Here is a 23,564-nt window from a genome sequence, read left to right on the forward strand (position 1 = left end):
ATTCAGCAGCTACCATTGAAGTACTCAGTCTGCTAAATATATGTTATCCCTCATTTGTTACATATTGGCTGTGTGACTCTGAGCAAGTCACTTAACTTCTCAATGTTCAAGGGCAGGTCGGTGGTGCGGTGGATAGGGTACCAGGCCTGGAGTCAGGAATACTCATCTTCTTGAGTTCAAATCTGGCCTCACCCACTTACTAGCTATGTGACCCTGAGTAAGTCACTTAACCCTGTTTACCTTAGTTTCCTTATCTGTAAAATGAGCTGGAGAAGGAAATGGCAAACCACTCCATCATCCTGGCTGAGAAAGCCCCAAATAGGGTCACAAAGAGTCAAGACACAACGAATGACCAACCAAGCTCAGGATAATTCTTTATGACTCTAAGTTGCAGAGAAGGTGCTGACTTGTACTGGTCAAGGGAGTTACCTCAACCAATAGCTCTTTAAACCCATGGAATTACAAGTCCAGTCCCTATCCATATACATGTCATTTATGTCTGCCCATCTTCCCTGCTATACTTTAAACTCTTTTTCTTTCGTTTGTTGCTTATTGGAGATAGTGAAGAACTGATTGGTGTCCTGAAGAGACTAGAAGTAGAAGTAGAAGATGGAATAGCTAAAATAGATAACCAGGAATGCTTCAATGAAGAAAAATGGTGGTTCCCCTATCATATACTGGTAAACACCTCTGGACTTGCAAACTTCTCATGATGGTCAGTAAAGTGATGGTTCAATTTCTAGACATATGGTGGGTTGATTCTATGGGATCACTGAATGGACCACAAATTTGATATGCCAACTGTGTTGCTCTAACATGCGTTGGATCTGAAACTCCTTCACAAAGGGGCATTGAAAGTGATTTGTGTCCTTCCATTCATAGCCTGATAACTTGTACTGAAAGTTAATGATGCAGTGACACTTGGCAGAAGTTTGAGAGCTGCGTTGCCAGAAAGGCAGCCAAATGACATTACTTCTCTGCACAGACCCCTTGGTTTTGCTGTGCTCTGATATATAGCTTCATTAGGACTACATCTCTAAGGACTGTATTAACACACAGCTGGAGAGATCTGTGGGTGTAGACCCAGACAGGGTAGGGAAAATCAAATTTATGGTCTACTGTAGTCATCTTACAAAGTTTCCAAACCTATCCCAGTGGCTTTCCCATTTCCTCACTGTGGGTTGTAGCTGTCTTCACTTGGGATATCATGGGTTTCTCTATGGGTCCAAGAAGTGGAAACAAGAAGTGCCATCTTTTACATGACCTTGGTTTCCTTCAATACTTAATCTGATATTTTCTCAGTGAAGTTGCTCCTTCTACTAATGCAAATCCCAGACTCCTAAATGAGATGGATTTTGAGAATCGACGTGGCTGAAAAATCTCAGCCAGCCTGATAATAAGCCTCTTCTAACCTAGCTAAGTAAGTGTTCAGATGATGTTCATCACTTTGTTTGTACCCAGAGCCTAATTAGCTTGGTAGTACCTGATAGAGTTTGTGTTCTACTGGCATAACCTTTGACAACTCATGGCACCAGAGTAAGACTTTAGTAGATGTTGATATCGCAAATGCTATTAAGTTATAGGAAGAAGATTTGGGAAATCACGCCTTCAATGGAAATAAGGAAGTTGGGAGAAGGGACAAGTTTTAGGAGGAAGCTGACAAGATCAGCTTTGAAACTGAATTTTAGGCACCAATGGGAAATCCACATGGAAATGTTCAGCAGACAAGTTGGAATTCAGGAGAGATCAGCTCAGATACATAACTGGGACATCACTAGCATATATATGAAAATTGAAACCATAGGGGTATATAAGCTAGTAATGTGAATGAATGTAAAAAGGAAAAAGGGGAGGGAACAGTACATTGAGGAAAACCCATATTTGGGGAGAAGAAAGGGGAGAATGAACCATGGAGATCAAGAAAATACAGTCAGAAAGGAGAACCAAGAGAAGGTGATATCATGGAAATCAAGAGGAATGTTATCAAGAAGGTGTGGTGATTATTTATACTTCAGAAAGGTCAAAGAGGATAAGAATTGAGAAAACATTAATGGATTTTGAAACTAATAGGTCATCGGTGACTACGGAGAAAACTGTTCCAGAGCATGATGGCAAAGGAGACCAGATTACAAAATTTGGCTACTTCTTATATAAAAGAAAAACCAAGCTTCAGAAATAGAAAAAAAAGGCTTTGCTTTTTAGCCCTGATGATCTTAGCCCAGGGATTCACCCATTTCAGTCTTGATTCCAGATAATCACATTGTTTTGCCTTGTCTTTCTTATGTGCTCACTGATGATTTTATAAGATATCGCAGCATACCACATGAATAGTGAGATCTCCTCAATGGCAGGAAGAGCTGGGTTCAAGTCCTATTTCTGATATATATTGATTCTGTGACCCTGGGCAATCCCTCAGTACCCTCAAGCAATTTTTTAAGAACACAAATTGTAGAGAAAAGTCCCTGCCTGCATTGGTAAGTGGAGTTTGTTCAACTGGGAGTTCCTTACACCAATACAAATGTAGGGGAGTTCTTAACTCCCGCTAACGGATAACACGACCCCTTTGTATCTGCAATGCTATGAATCTATTGCCATAAATAAAGAAGGGGTGGAATTGTCATCAGATTTGGTTTTAATGATCATGGGCATTCTAAAGGTCATTTAAGATGGTAAACCTAAGCCAGAAGTCAAAAAGTAAGACTTAGTCAATAGGGTTTTTGTGTGGCCTTTTAAAAGCTATGCATGTGTTTTTGGGGGTTTTTTGGTTTTTTTTTTTACATTGTTTACATTTTTAAATGGGCTTGAGTTATCCTACAAATGGAACTGAAAACCCTCCTTTTTCTACCTCTCTCCAGAATTTACTGCATGTACACAATGAATAGTTCAGGAAGGGCTTTTATACTTGAAAATCCTGCTCAGTTGCAAAGCTCTGAATGTAGCAATATAAAAGACATTTGCATGCTCCTTTGGAAGGCCATTTGGTTATCTGTATGCCTGATGCAGGACCCAGCTCCATAACTGGTGTGAAAACTGCCTGCCACTATAACTGTTACAGGGTGAATATGGGATAATTTATCTCAACAGAAGTTGGCACAGGGAGGAAAATGGGCCTTTAGTATTCTTATCAAATTTGCATGAGCCCAAAGGGAAGGCAGGGCTGCAAGGGCCCTGACCTTACTGGCATCAGCTTGAGAATGGGGGAAAGACAGAGGGGGGAGAAGGGAGGAAAAGAGCCTCCATTCAATTATCTCCTCATTATGTTTCCATAGCGATGGCTCTTTAAGCAGGTCAAAACTTTCTCAGTGGAAACAAACACCGGTACTCATTCAACATCATCCAAACAGGGATGGCCATGTTGGCTGCTGGCACTGTTGGAGCCCAGTTGAACCAGGAAAGAGATATACAGGAGCAAGAGTGGCAGAGCCTTTCTTTGCTTCAGCTGCTCCAAGGACTAGGAGGGGATACTGGTGTCAAACAGCCTCTAAGAAAGCTAAATGCTCTTTCCCAGCTGGGAGCCACTCTCAGGCAGCCATGGGGCTCTGTATACTCCCAAGGCCCTGCCCTGGCCCATATACACACACATGGCTACTGAGTGGTCCTGGATAACTCTGGCTTAGCTCATCTGACTCTGGGCATTGGCATATTAGCAGGGAGGGCCCTTCCCCCAGCTAAACTCAGGGACTCACACTGGTCCGGCTCATCACATGCTGGAGACCGAGGTTAGCTGGCTGCCTGCTCCATTGTGAATATTATTGTGGGAGTTTCCTGCCCTACTTCTCTTAGGGGGATGCTTTCTGTCAGGCAGCATGAATAATTTGGCTTCCCGTGAATCTAGGCTCTAACAACTAACCAAGCACAGTGTTAAACCCGCTTTTGTGGAGACCCTTTGATTCCTCAGGCACAGATGACAGTGAATTTCTATTATAAATGCCATGAAAATCTTGAAGGTTAAATCACTCTTCTCAATCTTCTTTTTTTAAAGACTTATTTTTAAGATCTTGTTAAACTATTATCAGTCTGCTCTATATGTAATTGTCACTTTGGTCATTTTTTCCATTTTTTCCACTGGTTGCACTTATATCTTGCCCTCTGATTGCTTCACATCCTCTAGCTATTAACACTCTTGTTTTACTGCAGATGAGCTCATCATCACCTCCAGCAGATGATTTGGGAACCCTTGAAGAGTTGCTGGAATCAGCTATGACAGAGTTTGAGTCACCACAATGGTGAAGTGACCTAGGACTCCTAAGTCTTATCCCCCCAGTAGGATGTTTGCTAGTAGGCTTAACTTTGGAGATCATCCTCTGTTGCCTTTCTAGATCATTTTACCATTGCACTGACTCAAATAACACCAGATGGTATTATTACTGATGGCCAATCAAGCATCTTAGAGACCAGGTCATCAATTCTTAAGAGTCCTCCAGAATCACTTTCTTTGCTACTCCTATCCCTTTCCTATTCCCCCCCCCCAAAAAAAAATATAAAAGCTGAAAAAATTCAACAAAAATTACTAAGTTAAAATTCAGCTGAAAATACTCCTGGCTTGAACTAGCTAGGAGGTTTTGTAATAGCCAGAAGAGAAATAGATTTTTAGGGAAAGAAGAAATGAGTACAGCTTTCTCTAGAACTTAGCAAAGCCTTTTCCATCTCTGATGTCTGCTCTCTTCTCAGATGTCCCTCAACTCCATCTGTCTTTGTATCTCCCTGCTAGTAGCTTCAAAAGTTCAGTTCTTTAGCTTCGGATTGTTTGAAGTTTGCTTTTGAAGGAGTTTTTGAGTGGGGGTAGGGTGGGATAGAAGATAGTAAGAAAAGGTTTCTAGGACATTTCCCCAATTTGTCTGAAGCTATGCTCTCATCTAATGCTAGGGAGAGAATAGCATAGTATAAGGGACAGAATAAGATAGTAATACAGTAGCTCAACCTTCAAGGCAGCTTATTGCTCTGCAGAAGTCGTGACAGTGATGGGTACTTCTTGTTACAGGCCAGTGACACATCCCAGGCATGTGGGCTGCAGCTAGGAGTAGGTCAGCTGGTGACTTGTAAGGCAGACATAGCTTAATGCAATAGTGTGTTAACTTAAGAACAGCTGAAGTAGAAGATTCTAGTTCACAGCTGCTCAGACTATTGGGCCCCTGTGATCTGGAATGTTGAGCCCTTCAGATACTATGCATGATGGGGAGTACACACATGCACATATGTATACACACACACACACACACACACACACACACACACACACACACACAAACTCTTAAGCTTCCTGAACAGTTTTTGTTGAACAGATTAATGTTATCTTAGTCAGTTCTGGGGTGGCATTGCAACAGAAACAAATAGTTCATGAGAAAAAGTTTCTTTTCAATGATCTTGCAATTACTTCCATGGATCTGAGATTTCATAGACAGGGGACTCTCTTCAATGAAACTATTTCATACGTCTTCCCATAGAGCCGTTACCCAACGTGCTAGAGGCCTGGCTCTAAAACTGAAATTTGTGTAATTACCAACAGCGCACATGTGGGATGTCCAGTGACTATCCTTTGGCTCTTAAGACAGCTCACTTCCATAATTAATCACACATCTCCTCCAAGATATCTCTCATGATAATGTCTCTACTAGTATATGTTTTTAGGCCATTCATACTCACCATGTGCTTCTCCACCATCTTTTGTATAAACCTATCATCTTGCAATTATTTAATTACCTATTCCACATAACCAATAAAGAATCTTTCTCCATGCAAAATCCAGGGGGGTATGAATGAAAGATGCCACTCGTAGACCCTGGCCTCATTAACACCATAGGTAACCAGCCTCTTCACTGCCACTTGCGGCCATAAATGCTAATCAAATGGCAGGGTGGGTCTTGAGACTTCAGAAATAGAAGAAACCCCAAAGCTCATCTAGTCTGAACCCCTCATTTTACAGATGAGAAAACTAAGAATCAGAGGGGTTAAGGAACTCACCCAGTGTCACACAATAGTAAGGCCAACATTCAAGATCAGGTCTCTGGACCCAAAATATCAGTTTTCCATTATATTATCTTAGGTCACACTGCACAATGAGTCACGGAATCTAATAGCTAGAGTAAACTCTCAAAGCTCATCTAGTCTGACCCTCTTATTTTATCAATGGGGAAATGTGACCTTCCGAGAGCAAATGACTTGCCAAAGATGTTGCAGCTAATTAGCAGTAAAACTAAGACAAGAACCCAGTCACTTGACTCCCCAGGACCACTGTTCTTTCTGCTGTACTACTCAAAGACCCTATAGGCAGATATCAAAGGCACAACCTTATCAAATAAGTACAGAGGATTCTAGACTAGATAGAAACAACGTTCTCATTCTCATTCTTTCTCTCTGTCTCTCTCTGTTTCTCTCTGTCTCTCTGTCTCTCTGTCTCTCTCTCTCTCTCTCTCTCTCTCTCTCTCTCTCTCTCTCTCTCTCTCTCTCTCTTTCTCTCCATCTCTCTGTCTCTGTCTCTCTGTCTGTCTGTCTGTCTGTCTCTCCCCTCACTGGAACAAAATCATTCCTCACTCCCTTCCAACATCCTTGTGACAAACAGGATGGGAGACAGGATGCAGAAGGCTCAGTTTATGCGATTAGGTTTGACCTGGATATCCTGTCAAAAATGCAGAGCCCTCAGCACCAACACAGCCAAGTGGGTTTTCATTGTTATAAGTTTACAATGATTGGATCTGAGCCTCCTCTCTCTATATATCCTGGTCTGTCTACCCCACATCTGTATCCTCAGCAAGCAGCAACCTTAGAGAAAGAAGACTCGTGTAAATACTGTATTATCAGTGAAAGGCAGCATACCATGTTAAAGACAGCGGAAGTACCTTCCTATTTCTAGTAATATCATGGGCAGTGGAGATTGAATTCAAAGTTCAGCTTGTCACGTCATAACAAAAGAAATTATGTATGACTGAGTTAGTTTTAACCTTTAAAAATACAACTTCTGATCACATTCAGGTTTTTAAAACCTTTGTAAATAACAGGTAGATTGCACGTATACAACATATTGCTTACCATTTTAGGCAGAGGAGAGAGGGAGAAAATTTGGAACCCCAAAATTTTTTTAAATGAGTGGTAAAATCATCTTTATATGTAATTGGAAAAAAAACACTATTCAAAAATAAAATTAAATAAATAAATAAAATGTGATGTTGAATAGAGCTATTACTTGATGGCAGTACTTTCACTTAAGAGACAAAATTCAGGTAATCTATACTCCTTTTTTATTTTTTTAAATGGATAAGGAAACTGTGGATATAGGAAACCAGATTACAGAGCCAAAGTGGGAGCCTAAACAGAGACTCTAGGACTTCTGACATGTAGTCCATTTCTCCAGCCGTTTAATTTCATCATCTTTGCTTAGGTTACTCTTTAATGGTATAATGAAAAAAGGAAAGGTCTTTGATGGAGAAAATGTAAGTTCAGGACCTAAAGATGACATTTAACAGCTGTTGGGCCCTGAGCAAGTCTCTAGTTCTCTGTGTAAGGCAGCTCCCTCTTTTGCAAAATATAGATAATAATAGTTATGCTGTAAGAGGGAAGTGCCTGATAAACCTTAAGCAACACAGAAACTTGAACTCATTCTTTGAACAGCTTTCCAAGGAGGAACCTCAGAGTTTCAACTTTACTACTGGGGTAAGAAAAATAGGAAAATAGAAGTCAATTGATGAGCAATGGTGAGAAGCAGACCTTCCTTGCTACCAGTTTTAGGAACAGAAAACAAGCACATGTCTCCAAGCATGCTGTAGGGGTTGAAATCACATTCAAAATAACAATAACAACCACCATAACAGCTAGGGACTGTATATTGCTTTATGGTTTGCCAAGTATTTTAAACATGTCATATCACTGGATCCTCACCTATGAGGTATGTGCTGTTATAAACCCCATTTTATATATACAGAAACTAAGGCAGTGAGAGGTTAAGTGACTCGTCCCTGATCACACAGGTAATAAGTGTCTAAAACAGGATTTGAACTGAGGTCTTCCAGCTTCAAAGTCTGGTGTCCTATCCACTATACTACCTTGCTGCCTAAAATTCAAAAGATGTATCAGCATTCCACAGGAGACCTGTTTCAATTTAATATAATTTGAAATCGGAAATTACAGCTTGGGCAGGAAAAAAAACACTTCTTAACTCCGCTTTGCCCATTTCAATTTAATTCAACAATAATTTATTAAGGGCTTACTGTTTTCCAGTGCTAGGTGCTGGGGATACACGGACAAAAATGAAAACAGACTCTACCCTCAATGATCTTCTACTCTCCCGCTACCATTCCAATGGAAAGATTGTACACTTGATTCTAAAATATACAAGAGACAACTCACTATTGTTTAGGGCTTAATGCTATACAAAGGAAAGGAAAAAATGAGAAAACTCATAGCACACATTTGGAGTTCTGATGAAGAGTTTAGTGAGGGGCTTGAGGGAGAAGGCTAATAAATAAAGTAGCACATGAAGACTTGAAAGAATTTTGGATTTTCCCCATGCGTTTTAGTTCACTGCCCCTTAGTATGGATAACTGAAAACAGCCATTGGAAATGCAGAGGGGAAACAGTCTCATTCAAGCTTATCTGGATGAATGAACGTCACTTTTCCTCATTACCATAAGAACCAATAAACCTTGGGTTTTCATGATTGCTTTTTAATTAATGGCAATAAATGTAAGATGCCTTTAAAATCACCATATGCGTAACTAAAAATTGTAAGTAAGTTGTTGCTGCATGGTGGGTGGTTGTGGTGGTGGTTGTTGTTGTTTTGTCCTATGAGGTCATCATTCTTTTCCTGTCCTAAATTCAGTTCCTATAACAATCATAGTAATAGTTGTCTCTGGATTCCTACCTAAAGCTAAATAGGTATGTCTCACTGCATTTGACATCCTAGATAATAAAGCAGCTTGATATGTCAGTATAAGGCTATATCATTTGGAGTTTAATTCAATTGTCAAGTTACCACTTTAGAGTGCAAATTAAAATTGAAGTTTAACTGATACTCTAAGGTTATTTTTCTTAACACCCCCCCCCAAAAGGACATTTTCCTTAATAAATATCTGTTTTTTTATCAATGTTCTTGAAGCAATTGATGACTAAATAGATGATTTCTAGGTTTCCAGTTCCAAAATCTTATGATCCAATTAATACCTACCTTTGTTGTTTAGTTGTTTCAGTTGTGTCCAACTCTTAATGACTCCATTTGGGGTTTTTGAGAAAGATACTGGTGTGGTTTGCCATCTCCTTCTCCAGCTCATTTTACAGATGAGGGAAACTGAAGCAAACAGGGTCAAGTGACTTGCCCAGAGTCACACAGCTAGTAAGCCTTGGAGTCAGGTCTTTCTCACTCTAGAACCAATACTCTATCCACTGTGCCATCTAGCTGCCTCAAATACCTAGAGTTAATTTTTTTCTAAGAGTATACAGAACCACAGAATCTTTGAGTTGGCAAGGACCTCAGAGACCATCTGTGCTCACCCACATAGGATTAGGAATGCTCTCTACCACATAAAAATCATGGTCATTCAGTCTCTACTTGAAGATCTCCAGGGATGAGGAAGGCACTACCTTCCCCTTAGCCAGGCTACTCCTCTTTTGCAGGGCTCTAATTGGTAGGAAGTTTCTCCTTACCTTAGACCAAAATCTGCCTCTCCAGAATTTCTACTCACTACTCCGAGTTCTACCCCCTGGAACCAAACAAAATCTAATTTCTCTTCTGGGTGTTAATCTTAATGTGTTCCCTCTGAGGTTATCTCAATTTCATCCCATATATAGCTTCATTGTACATAGTTGTTTACATACTGTCCCCTACCACCTCTCCCCACTGGTCTGTGAGTTCCTTGAGAAGAGGAATTTTTTTTTCTTGCCTTTCTTTGTATCCCTAGCACTTAGCACAGTGCCTGACACATAGCTGGCACTTAATACATGCTGACTTGACAAACACAAATTTTCTGTAATTATGGAACAAGAAGCAACATCAATATGCAACAAAACAAATGATGTTGACAAATGAAACTAACCAATGACAGATGGCCACCCCGCTTTCAGACACAAACCTTGCTTTTTCATTAGGAGCAGGTAGATACAGACTATATACCTGCTTATAACATAACTTCAGTGTATGCTTGGTTTCTGCAATGCCCACAAAAAACAACAACAAAATTCTTTCCTCTACAGGCTACCAGTTAGAGCTTTATTCTTTCAACTTTGGCTCTGTTACTTACTCACCTGTATGTATGACCCTGAATAAGTCACTTAAACCCCTTGGGTGTCATTTTCCTGAAATGAGGTTGTACCAAATGATCTCTAAGGCCTGGCCCAGCTCTAAATGCTATGATCCCTGTGAAAGTTTTGATTCCTAGTAAGGTGCAAAACCTCTACTGAAGTCCCACTCTGATACCTTACAGTGGTGGAGCAGTAAGGCTGGGTTCTGGAAGGACCCACATCATGAAAGCACCAGCTTTGGTAGGCCCTACACTAAGCTAGGAAGGCTTCAAAGCAAGGGCTTAGGAATGGACTGTGAGCATCATTTGAGAGCCGGTCCAGCTAAATTTGAAGAGACTCATCAGAAAGAAGACCAGCTACATCAAACCACTAAGAATTTCTAGTAACATGTAGCAGGGGTCAGACCTAACTCAGGAAGAAATCATGCTGAGGAAAAAAAAGCAAAAACAAACTATAACATTCAAAGTGTTTTGTTTTTAAGATGAAAATACCACAGTAGAGGGTAATGCTAAAAGCTGTCATCGGTCACATATATCTTATTATGAATGGTTTTTAAGAGACTTTCATGAGGGCAGGTTTTGATAAGGAGATATAGGAAGAAGATAGGGAAAAAACAGCAAGTGGACACAGGGGACTTGAGGAAGAATGGACAAGGAAGATCACCAAGCGGGAGATAGAAAGTGAAGGGTTCTTCCTTGATACTTGCAGAAGCAGGGCTGTAGTCAGTTTTTGTTCTATGTGGAATTTAGTTGCTAAGATTACTTGCTATGTGAAGCCTCCAAATATTTGATTAAAAATGTTGGCCACCAAACAGCAAAGCTGACCCACTCAAAATTAAGCTCTGTTTAAGAAAAACAACCAGGCTGCCAGTTGCCTCTTTGCTAATTTAACATGCATTCTCAGTCCTTGTATTTTCCCTTCTTGCTTTCATTTAAAGATACCAATGTGTTTGTGTGTGTGTGTGTGTGTGTGTGGTGTGTTAAATGTAGCAACCAAACCCTACATTCATTGTTGAGGAAACACTGGATTCAAAACCAAAACAAACCACTTCTTGAATGAAAATGGTCTGCATCTAAAACTAATCCGTGTTACATAACAGCTTATGTTAAAAAAAAAAAAAAGGCAGTCACAGCTTTAGTGGAATTTAGGTAGCCAGAACACATTTACTATACTAGACTAATCCAGGCCACCAGGGGTAACATTTCATTTCTTTTAAAGATCCTATGTCTTATGGAATTTTTAGTCACCACAAATGTCAGTATCTAGATATACACAATATTTTAAAATGGGAACCTGAGAGGACAAAATGAAATTTTTTCCAAATGTCCAGAAACAACATGATGGTTTAAAAATCCTATTTAAGAAAACAAGGAGAAAATGCTAGTATAATGAAAAAATGGGAGTGTCAAAAATGTGTGTATGTCATCTAAAATTGGTGGTAATCTTTGAGGAGGCTGTCAGTCTCCTTTCTGGCCACAAGATACAGGCCACAGTTTCACTAAGTAAGAGGACATAAACAAGGAAAGAATGACTACCCACAATTGTGGGGTGGGAAAAACACCCAAACCCCACTCCTGGATCAGCCCAATTTCAGTGAGTCACTTCCTCTGTGGACCAAGGGTAAACATACCAGTTGTTGTCTGAAGGATTTAGGGAGGTTAAAGAGTATGTTAGGACTGGGCCTTAATCAATAATAAAAGTCTTATCTAGTTTGGAAAAAAATGAACAGCTGTTCAATGCTTCTTCATAATTCCCACTTTCTTCACCTCCAAAACCACACAATAGCAATTCACTACTGTTTCGATGGTCATGATGACATAGCATTCATGAGATTCTATAAAACTAAAATGGAAAGAAGCTCAAACTTCATTTGTACTTATACTCATTCACTTTGGATGGGTGTAGACCTCTTCTCCTTCTTTTTTTTTTTTTTGCATGGTGCTAGGTGGCACAGTAGATAGAGTATGAGTCCTAAAGTCAGAAGACTCATCTTCCTGAGTTCAAATCTGGACCTTAGATATTTATTAGCTGTGTGACTCTGAGCAAGTCACTTAACCCTGTTTGCCTCAGTTTCCTCACCTGGAGAAGGAAGTGGCAAAACACTCCAGTATCTTTGTCAAGAAAACTCCAAATGGGGTCACGAAGAGCTGGATGGCTGAAAAACGACTCAACAACAATTATTACTTTTAACATCTTTAGGCCTTGAATCAGATCTTCAAGGCTAGCATGTAGCCTTTCTGGCCTCACAAGCTTTCTTGACACAGAACTGTCACTGTGCCAGCAGCACACACACGTGGCTGGATTAAGCCTGAGCTGCCCTGTAAAGTGCACACACACATACACACTCTTTCAATGTGGGCTTTTCATTCCTAAAATACTTTGTTTCTAAACCACTTATATGCTTCTCTCGGCATGAAAGAATCCAAGTGGACCTTTGCCAAGATGACACTGTGTGGAGACTCAGATGTGTTGTTTCTTATTTGGAGGCTGCTTTACCTAAAAAGGTTCATACACTCAACACTTTAGGGTAATTATGAGATAGAAGGTAATTTAATGAAAAATGTCCCTCCCGACTCCACCCCTGCCAGGGTACGTAATAGCACTACTAGAAATATGAAATATAGCCTATAATTACTTCTGTTGAGAATGAGAATTACAGATTCCAAGTTAAAATGGGCAGTTTACAAAAGTACAAAAATTTTTAGCAGAAAGGGTTACTAAGCTCCTATCTATATTTACTTTACTGACTTCTACACATTACACACTCATATTGTAAAATTGAATTTTGGAAGAAGGTTAAGTTGGGGTTCAGTTTTGTTGCTGTTTTTTAGGGGGAGGGGCATAGCGTTTTAGTTATGGTATTATACCATAGAACTGAGCACACCAATACAAGGTTAATTTCTTTCATGGGGGTGAGGTTGGGGTAGCTATATAAGGGAAAGTGATTTAAGAAGACGTTATATGCCTTTCCCATTTTTGTGAATTTATTTCTAAATCTTTTTGGAAAGATTCACTCACTAAACAAAGTGTGAAATCCATACCTCTGCCTAGGATCCTCAGACAGCTACACTTGAAAAACAAAATATACCCTTAACTACATCAACTAGATACATAAACATACACAAAAATGTGTGGAGAGCTTTATATTAACATCTATCGCACACATGCACACCACAGTCAATTTCATTTTCACCAAAAGGATTTCCAGTGTGGAAATGCAAAAAATAAAACTAATGTGAGTAAAGAGGACTCTTATTTGTCATTTCTTTCTCAGGGAGCTGGGGGGGAGGAGGAGGGAAAAGGAGGGAAGCCAACTTACTTTCTCTCCGTCTCTGGGGTTGACAGCGTGCTACTGAAGCCAAGCGATTCCTATAAGAGAAGATTCATGTCTGTAAGTGTAAGAACAGAGGGCTTCATCTGACTTGTGCAGAATATCAAATTGAAAAAAAAAGCAGAAACAAAAATAGCTGATTAAAGTCATTGTGCTTACTTCAATCTGGGATCGCAGCTGTAGTGACGTGGGGCTGGCATCAGGTTTCTCCTAAAACAGAACAGATGCGGGTTTAATGAGACATCCAAACGTGGCACACAACAGAATGGCAAATAGAAGAGTAGGGAGGGATAGAAAGGGTTTGGGGAAAGGTTAGAATAGAGTGGGAGGAGATGGGAGTGATCAACAGAAGTTCTCGAAAACCTAATGTACTCCCTAAACAAGAGCTCTGACTGGCTTTGTTGAAAAGGGGGCTGATGCCCGATTTGATCTACTTACCACTGCTGATAGAACTGCTGATGGGAAAGAAAGAAGCACAATCCTTGGAGAATACATGGAGACAGAGTAACATTTTGAGAAACACTGAGAGACTAAATGACGGGCTTGCAAAATTCTCTGGACCAGGCTGTGTTGTACCAGGACACTGAATTTATTTCAGATTACTTATGTCTGGCTTTTTTTTTTTTCATATGAGCCAAACTCATTTGGAAGTTCTTAAATTCAGAGACTTCAGTCAGAATGATGGCATTAAAAACGTTCAAAACAAGTTAAATAAGAAGATGCCATAGTGTGCTTGGATGAGCACTGGACCTCCCACTTAATCTATTTGACCATGGGCAAGTCACTTAATTTGCCTGGGTCTGTTTCTTCATTTGGGAAATGCACACTACATGAGATGATCCCTAAAGCCTATTCCACCAATCATCTATGATCTAAGATACCTGAGAAAGCTTCATGTTCTATGGAAATTGGAAAGAATGCTGGACCTCAGAGTCAGAAGGTCTGCCTTTAAATCTAGGCTCTCTTTGTGGCTTTAAGCTTTCTCACTCCCCCTCTCTGGTCATCTGTAATTTTTTTTATCTGTAAAATGGGTGAGTCAAACTAACTGATATCCAAGGGACCATTCCAAATCCAACATTTTGCACTGCTCCTAAGACAAAGTAATTGGTACAGAAGATCATTCAAAGAAAATGTCAATATCTATCATATAAAGGTCAGATAGAAGGAGTGTAAAGTTATCAGGTGAGAAACTAGATAATTTACTAGAGTAGAGAATCATAGATTTAAACAGATGTAAAAAAGAATCATAGAATTTCAGAGCTGGAAGGGTCATTAGATACGATTAAAACCTCTCAGTTTAATGATGAGAAAATTGTCCCCACCCTTCTTAAAGGGAGAAAAAAGGAGGGAAATTCTCAATACCACTCATGAAAAGAATATAAAAAAACTGTTTTGCTTCTTTCAGCACTAAGATATTTGGCAATTCAGACTGTAACTTCTACCTTGGAAGTTTCCACTGCTGGAATTGCAAACCTTTTTTTTTGTAAAGATAACTTTTAATTTGAAATGAGCAGGTATAGTGCAGCAGAAAGATCACTGTCAGTGGAGCCAGAGGACCCAATTTAAAATCCTGCCTCTGACAGGTCATAAAAGTCAGTTAACTTTCCTGGACTTTGGTTTCTTCATATATAAAATGAAGGGGGGTTGGCCTAGATGGCTTCTGGGGTCCCTTCTGATTCTAAATCTATGATGCTATGAACTTTACATAACTTCAGATTGTAAACATCTATTAAATAAATGAGATGACCAAAAATATTTTTTTTTAAAATCATCTCACCACATAATGTGAAAAGTGGCCTTAGGAAAATATAACATTAATTTCTTTCATGGGGGTGGGGTGGGGTAACTATAGTCTTATTTTAACACATCAATGAAGGGAACCCATAGATGACCTTTAATCTGAAGCATTTTGGTAAAAAATAAAGTGAATCAATATGGGTGCTCAGCACATATTTTGAATGATAGATTCTATTTCAGTAGAGGTTAAACAAATCTGTCAAAACTGCCAGAAATCACTGAAAATTATGTCACAAAATCCATTTTCTATAAACTCAGGGTCCATGTCTAGAAACCATGTCTCTCAAAAAGTTAGCATTTTTAGATGCATTTTAAAAAATCTAAGACAGAGGCAAAGAAGAAAAGCTTCTATAAAAAGTGCTTAATTGCTACAAACACAGTTATATACCCACCCAAGTCACAGGCTAAATGACAAAAGTAGAGCTCAGCAACTAATTAAAGTCATTTACAGGTAAAACCAATGCTTTGCCTCTGCAAACATGCTAGAGTCAAAATCAAAGCCTTAGGGAAGGAGTAAGGTTCTGGAAAACCAATTCTTCCCGCCTACTTTGTTTCCACTTTTTGTGAGATTCTACCTTACTTACTTACTGCTACCATTACTAGAAGCCAAATGAGTTTTACAGCTGGAGAGGCAAAGGGGATAAAATCTTCTATTGACCCAAAAGCCCAAAGGAAGGAAGGACACCAGGTACCTACCAACTTATTTCAAAGCCAACTTCTCTCTTCTAGAGGAAGGAGGACATGAAACAAAGACAGAGCAAAAAATTTTTGTGTATGTGTCATGACTGGAAGCTGCATGCATTGAGCTAAAAAACCAGATGCATCCAATCCTCAAAACTGAGCTAACCTCTCTTAAATGCTTACTGTTATCTTCTCCCCTGTGATGTCAGGTAACTCATTTCTCTCAGCCTTATTTTCCTCATCTGTAAAATGAAGGGTTATGATTAAGTGTCCTTTAAGCCTCTGTTACTATTATCTATGACCTTATTTACTTATGTGGGAAAGTTGCTGGGGAGTTAAATATCTTAAATATAAGAATACAATTTAAGAAATACTTGATAAAAATTTACTCCATGTGTATAGGCAGAGCACTGAGCTAGGCAATGGAGAGGGCCATCTAGTCCAATCCTTCCATTGCACAAATAAGGGGACTGAAGGTGATGGAAGTTAAGTCACCTACCTAACAACTCCCAGGCAATGTCAGAGGTAAGACTGGAATCCGCATCACTTTCCAATAGAGTCAGTTCTTTCCACTGAGAGGTGAACTCTAGTTCTAGCCCAGTAAAACGGTGGGAGTTTGGATAAATCACTTCACCATTTTGGACAGATAATGGGGAAGACCCCTTTCTAGCTTTAGGATCTATGACTCTTTTTTTTTGTGTGTGGTTATTTAACTTTCATAAATTTATATGTTTCCTCCAACTCTACCAGTATGTTGCAAACTACCTGAAGGCAAGATAGGGACTTCTTTGTAGGGCTCACAATATCTATTTCATAATGAATAATATGCATTCAATAAATAGAAATTGATTTGTACTTAGCCAAATTCTCTTTTCTCAGCATTTTGGTTCACAAAATCTAAGTGGGGATATGTAATGAAAAATCTCATCTTGGAAAGTCAGAAAGGCCTTTCGAAAAGTAAGAGTAAGCAAAAATAATGAGCAATGTCAATAAAGATCTGTACATCTCTCCTGCTTAATTATGTCTATGAAAACTTCAAAGCAATTTATGTTATAAACCTCTCTTGTTTAAAACAAAACAAAACCCAAACACCATGAGTGGAGCATATTCCCAACCCTAACCTCAAAGTTCAGGAAACCTCACACCTCAACTTTTACAATTAACATTAAAAGGGAAATTTGCCCACCTAATAACACTGTTGTTGGATCCACTGAGAGCTTAGCACTATATATTAGGATACAGAATTTATAAAGCAGGAGAACATGGCACATGAGAAATATTTTTAGATCATACTCAGAGAATGAGCAAATATTCAAATACCACACACAAAAAAAGGGAAGAGCTGGAGAAATAACTTAAGTCCGGCATTACGGTTTTTTTTAATGGTTGACTGCCAATGGCCATTCCACTGTGGTAAGTCAACAGCCAATGTGAAGAAAGCACTTCACAAACCTGAAAGGACTCTATAAAGAAGAAAAAAGCATTTTTTATGCACCTGCTACGTGCTGAGCACTATGTTAAGCACTTTATAAATATTATGGCATTTGATCCTCATGATAACGCTGACAGGTAGTTGCTGTATTATCCCCATGTTACAGTTGAGGAAACTGAGGTAAATATCAGTAAGTGACTTGCCCAGGGTCACATAGCTAGTGAAATCTTGAGGCTTTACTTCATGCCCAATGCTATATCTACTATGCTACTTATAAATGGGAATTGTTATTATTTTCATTTTTACAGCCTCATAAATACATGGAGGATTAAGCTGATTAGCAAATTTGTAGTCCTTTTAGTTAGAATAAATTCTGTGGTTATTCCACTTTTGTACTGGGATGGAATAACTCCATCTCTTTGCTCCATTACTTTTATCTTTTATATGGAAAAATCGTTATTCTAACAAGTTAATTTCAGATATGGTTAGCAATGAGACGTATCATACAGCCACTCTAAAGCCTTCTAAAACTCTTCTCAGTAACAGGCTAATAATGTAACATTTGTAGAACTTATGGGGGTAGAATTTTTTGAATTATAAAATGTCTTTCAAATTAATTTGAGATATCTACAAACATATAACCTTGTGATCATTACATTCACCACCAACAAATCTAAGTTAACCCTAATACCTTATATGTGTATGGTGCTTTATAGTTTTAAAAGCCTTTTCGTTTGATGCTCAGAACAACCCTATAAAATAAGCAGAACATGGATTATTTGTGTGCTTATGGACTAGAGCAGGGGTGGGCTTGAGGCCTCGAGGCCACAGGTTCCCCACCCCTGGACTAGAGGTTTAAAGATATCAAGTGATTTACTCAGGGCCAAAAGCTGGTAATGGAGCTCTGAAAGCACCCTGGTTTTCTGAATAAGACCAGTGTTATTTCCACTACCTTGCACCATTTCTGATAGGCAGCTAGATGGTGCAATGTATAGACTGCCAAGTCTGAAATCAGGAAGACCCGAGCTCAGATCCAGTCCTGGGCAAATCACTTAGCCTCTCTCAGCCTTACTTTCTCGATCTGTAAAGAGGGGTCGCTAATAGCACCTACCTCACAGGGTTGATTGTAAGGACCAAAATGAGGTAATATATAAGTGCTTTGCAAAGCGCTACATAAATGCTAGCTATCACTACATCGATAGGAAAGATTTAAGAATATACTTTACTAAGAACATAGGTACAACTAACTTTCCTTCCTTTTTTCAAAGTGCTTTTAGGTTAGTTGATCAAGAAGTAACATATCTTCTCACCTAGCCAGCTGCAGCAACACATGATCAATGTTCTCAGCATGCTTTCAAGGGCAAGAGGGAGAAATAAGGGGTAGATGATTACACTATTCGGTAGATTCATAGCTACTTGAACAGCCATACCAAAAATTACAATAGCTCAGGATCAAACTAGAAAGAACACTGGTAGCCTGTCACAGGAATGGTCCTGTCCTGGTTAACATTATTTATCAAGCACTTAGATTAAAACCTAGAAGACAAGACTATCAAGTTTTCAGATGAAACAGAGCAAAACAGAGTAGATGACAGAGCAGCGATTCAAAATTGTTTCAGCAGGCTCTAACACTAGACAGAAACCAGCAAAAGGAAACTGAACAAATAAAATATGTCTCACATTTCAATTTTTAAAAAAATCTCGTTCACATATGCATTGTAATGAATTCCCATGGAAAAGATCTAGGGGTTTGCTACAAGCTTGACATGACAGAATAGTGAGATGTGACTATTTCTCAACTAAACAAATACAACCTCAGGATGCATTAAATGCTGTACGGTGGAAAAAATTATGAGATTAGTTCCATGAGACATCCAGGAAAATCCATCTCATTACTGAGGCAAATAGGGCTAGAGGACTTGACCAGGATCACATAGCTAGTAAATGTCTGAGGTCAGATATGAACTTATGAAAATGAGCCTTGTTGATTCCAACCCCAGTGCTCTACATACTGCACTACCTAGCTGCCCTATCATTTAATAATAATAATGATAGCAATACTGATGGTAATAATATTAACAGCTAGAATTTCTATAACACTTTAAAGTTTATGTAAATACTTTACACCTGTTACCTCATTTGATCCTCACAACAATCCTGCAAGGTGGGTGCCAGCATTATTCGCATTTTACAGTTGAAGAAATTTAGGTAAAGATAAGGTAAATGACATACCCAGGGACACACAACTAATAAGTATCTTAAATCAGGACCTCCTGACTCCAAGTCCCAGTACTCTATTCACTGCACTGCCTGTCTCAGAGATGATGCCTCATATTTTTACAAGAGGCAAGTCTTGAGACTTACCCAAGTCAGCACACCTAATTATGGGCAGGGGCAGGCCTAGGGGTAGGGTCTCTCTAGTTCTAGTACAGGGTTCTTTGCACTAGACCAAGAAAGGTAATGGTGCCACTCTATTCAGCACCAGTCTGAAATGGTGTTCAGCCTGGAGATGCTACATTTTGAAGGAGATACTGATAAACCAGACAGTATCTATAAGTGAACAAAGAATAATGAAGATTTTAAACAGCAACGAGTAATGAGAGAAGGAACTTGGGAAGTGCAGCTTGAAGAATAGAAGACTAGTGAGAGAAATGATAACTATCATATTTGAAAGGCTGATATGAAGATGAAATGTGATAAACCATGACTCACCATCAAGAACCATCCCAATCTTCTCACTAATGATGGATAGAGTAAGGGCTCAAAATGCTTCAGCCAGAAGTCCAGGAATGCACTAATATGGTTAGTGACATTCCAATAGCTCAAGTAATTCATGGGCTGGCCTCAGTTACCTAGAGAACACAGGCTATCATATGCGACTCCATTGTACAACAAACACAGAAGACAAAGACCTGTCTATGTCAAGGCAACAGTAACCAACTTAGGCCAAAGGCATGATAGAGAGAACTTGCAACACTAACTACAGATTAATAATAATAACAACAATACTAATGATAGCTAATATTTATATAGTGCCTACATGTGCTGGGCACTATGCTTATTTGTGTGCTCCCCCCCACCTCTGTCCCCCCACACACACATACACACACACATTCACAAATATACACATACAAACACATGCGTGTTTGTATGTATATGTATATTTGTGAGTGTCTATCTGTGTGTATGTGTGTGTGTGTGTAATTTCATTTGATCCTCACAGCTGTGAGACACAGGTATTATTATCCTCATTTTTACAGATGAGGAAACTGAAGCAGAGGATAAATGATTTGCCCAGGGTCACATTATTAATAATGATGGTAATGATAATGATGATAAATAATTACCAACATTTACACGGTGCCTACTATGTGCCAAGCACTGTGCTAAACACCTTAAAATTATCCCATTCAATCCTCTCAACAACTCTACAAGGTAGGTGCTATTATTTATATCCATTTTGCAGATGAAGAAACAAAGGCAAATAAGTGACTTGCTCAGTCACAGAGCTATTAAGTGCCTGAGGCTGGAGTTTTACTCAGGTCTGACTTCAGGTCTAGTGCTCTATCCACTGAGCCATCTAGCTGCCTTCTGAAGAACTGAATCACCAGTGTATTGTTGAGGGTAGGAGTGTGAAGAGGGGGTATAAAAAATGTCAAAGTGAGTGTAAGGGCTTGACAAGATACCCTGCTACAAAGGTCCAAAGTAACCATCATCATAACGAAAGAGTGTCTGTATATGATAAGCAGGTAGCAAGTTAGGGTTGCACAGCCAGTTCTCATAGTCAGCATCCACCTACCTGTATTACTCTCAGAACAGGCACAGTCATTCTCTACCTAAGCTATGTAGCAGTGTGGACAGTGGCAAGATCTGGGTTCAAATCCCACTGCAGACTCTTACTACCCGGATCCAGAAAAAAGAAGTAATTTGACCAAGGTCCTGCAGATAGTCAGTAGACGAGCAAGTGCAAACTATCCTGAGTTCTTTCCATTATACTATGTGCCTACTTTGTGGGAAGCATGTAAATGAATGAGTGAATGAAGCATATATTAAGCACTTAGTATATGCAAAGCATTGTGCAATGTCACTGGAGATTCAAATAAAAAAGCAAGATAATCCCTACTCTCAGGGAGCTCATATTCTAATGAGGGAAAAGAGCACACATGAAAGGTTTCAGTTACAAGTCAAATGGCAAAGTCCTATGGTCCTAATGGTGAAATGGCAACACAGATGGTAGTACTTCTTCTTTAATGTTATTTCCACCAATAAAAATCTTATCAGTTTCTAATGTTGAACCAGAACCATTTGACAGTGGCAAAAATTTTCCTTTCTGAGTCTTCAGTAGCTGTGGACTTCATGAAAGTTTCAGGTAGATTAGAAGTATGGCATCTAATGCTAGATCCTAGACAAATGTCTATTTCTGAACCTCAATTTCTTCATCAATGAAATAGGAATAATAATAGCACTGCTCCAGGATAAAATGAGATGGCATATATCAAGTATATTGCAAACTCTGAAGCATTATCTAAAGGTCATCTATTAGGATTCTAAGCAGCCCATAGTACTAACAATTGTACTAGACCAAGGCACTCTATTTTTCTACATTTCCCGAGTCAACCACCTTAGTGCTAGACCATGACCAGCAGCCCATTCTGCATCATAGATGCTGAAAAGTGACTTGTTCTGTGTGTTCTAGAAGTCACAGACAGAGCTGATGGATTTGAAGATATAGGGAGACAAGATTTCAGCTCAACATCATGAATGAACTTTCCAACAAGAGTTGCCTAACAGTGGAAGGAGCTTGGTCACAAGATTAGATGACCAGATTGAAGCAGCAAGGAACTGCAGGTGATCTCATCAAAGCTCTCTGTTTTTACAGATGAGGAGACTGAAACCCTGAGTCCTTCATTGTTTTGCCCAAGGTCAAACACACGATAAGTCAAGAGAACTCAAACCTCTAACTCTAAATCTTATGCTGATTACACCAGATCATGCTCTCTCTTCAAGATACTGAGCTCTACCTCACTAGCCGTTTTGCAGCAGGGACTATCAGTCAGCAACACTTATATTGGGTGGAATGTTGACCAAGGGCAGTGGAGCTGTACAAGAAGACTTCTAAGATCCTTTTCAACTCGATCTCTGATTCTGCTACTATTGCATTGCTACAATATGGGTTAAATAGGCCATAGTGGGCTGATTTGGAAACTTACTTATCCTTTTAACACAGCTTCTATGGGAAATTGTATTACAAGTTTCAAACAACTTAACACTTTTTTGGAACACAATGTCTTCTTAACTGGAGGATTCTTGAATTTGAACAAAACCAAAGAGTTTTTGTGCATGTCGATCCCCCCCCCCTGTCCCCAGCACTGCTTTGAGTTTCTCTCATGCTACTATCATGCATTCTAACTAATGTGTTTATATCTTATCATCCAAGAGAATTGAACTTCCAAGAAGGCAGTATCTTATTTAAACTTCCTATTTTCTTCCAGTACCTAACACAGTACTCAGTCTACAGAAAGGATTATGGAGTGAATGGATGGATCTTTAAAATGTTTGAGCAAATTAGCATGTAAACAAGATATGTAAATATGTTTTTTTTAATAAATAGAGGTATACAAAGTAATCTGAACTTTCTCTTTTATGAGGTTAGCTCACATTATGGCATGTGAAGAAGTATATTACTCTGTAGCATAACCATGTTATGACATCATGACATGCCACCACCCTTTCTGATCTGTCTTTCATAAAATGAGAATTATTGCCAAAAATGCCAGACCTAATGATAACTCATTACATTTGGAATAATCACTAACAACATTTCAGTCTAAATATCAAATTCATTTTTGAGTAAATAGTGCTGCCCACCACAGGGAATATTTTTTAAATTCTAAATTGATAGTTGTCATAGACTATCTGGGAAAGAAAAGATCTAGGATTTCAATTTTCCTTCTAAAGCAAATGGCAAATTTTCGCCTAGAGCAAACTTTTTACAGCCATATCATAAATGCTTGCAAAATGAGGTTTATAATGGAAATGCTGGCAACGTAATATACGTAAGTGATGTGTTTATATGACTACGTTGTGATTTTCTTT

At 39.1% G+C, this 23,564-nt stretch overlaps 1 protein-coding gene across 1 annotated transcript in view; it reads right to left on the reverse strand.

The window, feature by feature from the left end:
- Positions 1-23,564, reverse strand: part of SASH1 (SAM and SH3 domain containing 1) — a 240,834-nt gene that overhangs the window by 112,556 nt on the left and 104,714 nt on the right. Inside the window, exons 3-4 of the mRNA XM_020986580.2 lie at positions 13,718-13,768; positions 13,547-13,596 (exon numbers count right to left, since the gene is read on the reverse strand). Of these exons, the coding sequence (XP_020842239.1) occupies positions 13,547-13,596; positions 13,718-13,768 (101 nt within the window). The remainder of the gene's footprint in view (positions 1-13,546; positions 13,597-13,717; positions 13,769-23,564) is intronic.

The sequence above is a fragment of the Phascolarctos cinereus genome, unplaced genomic scaffold, assembly GCF_003287225.1.
Source record: "Phascolarctos cinereus isolate Bilbo 61053 unplaced genomic scaffold, phaCin_HiC Scaffold_5;HRSCAF=322, whole genome shotgun sequence".
NCBI classification, from domain to species: domain Eukaryota; kingdom Metazoa; phylum Chordata; class Mammalia; order Diprotodontia; family Phascolarctidae; genus Phascolarctos; species Phascolarctos cinereus.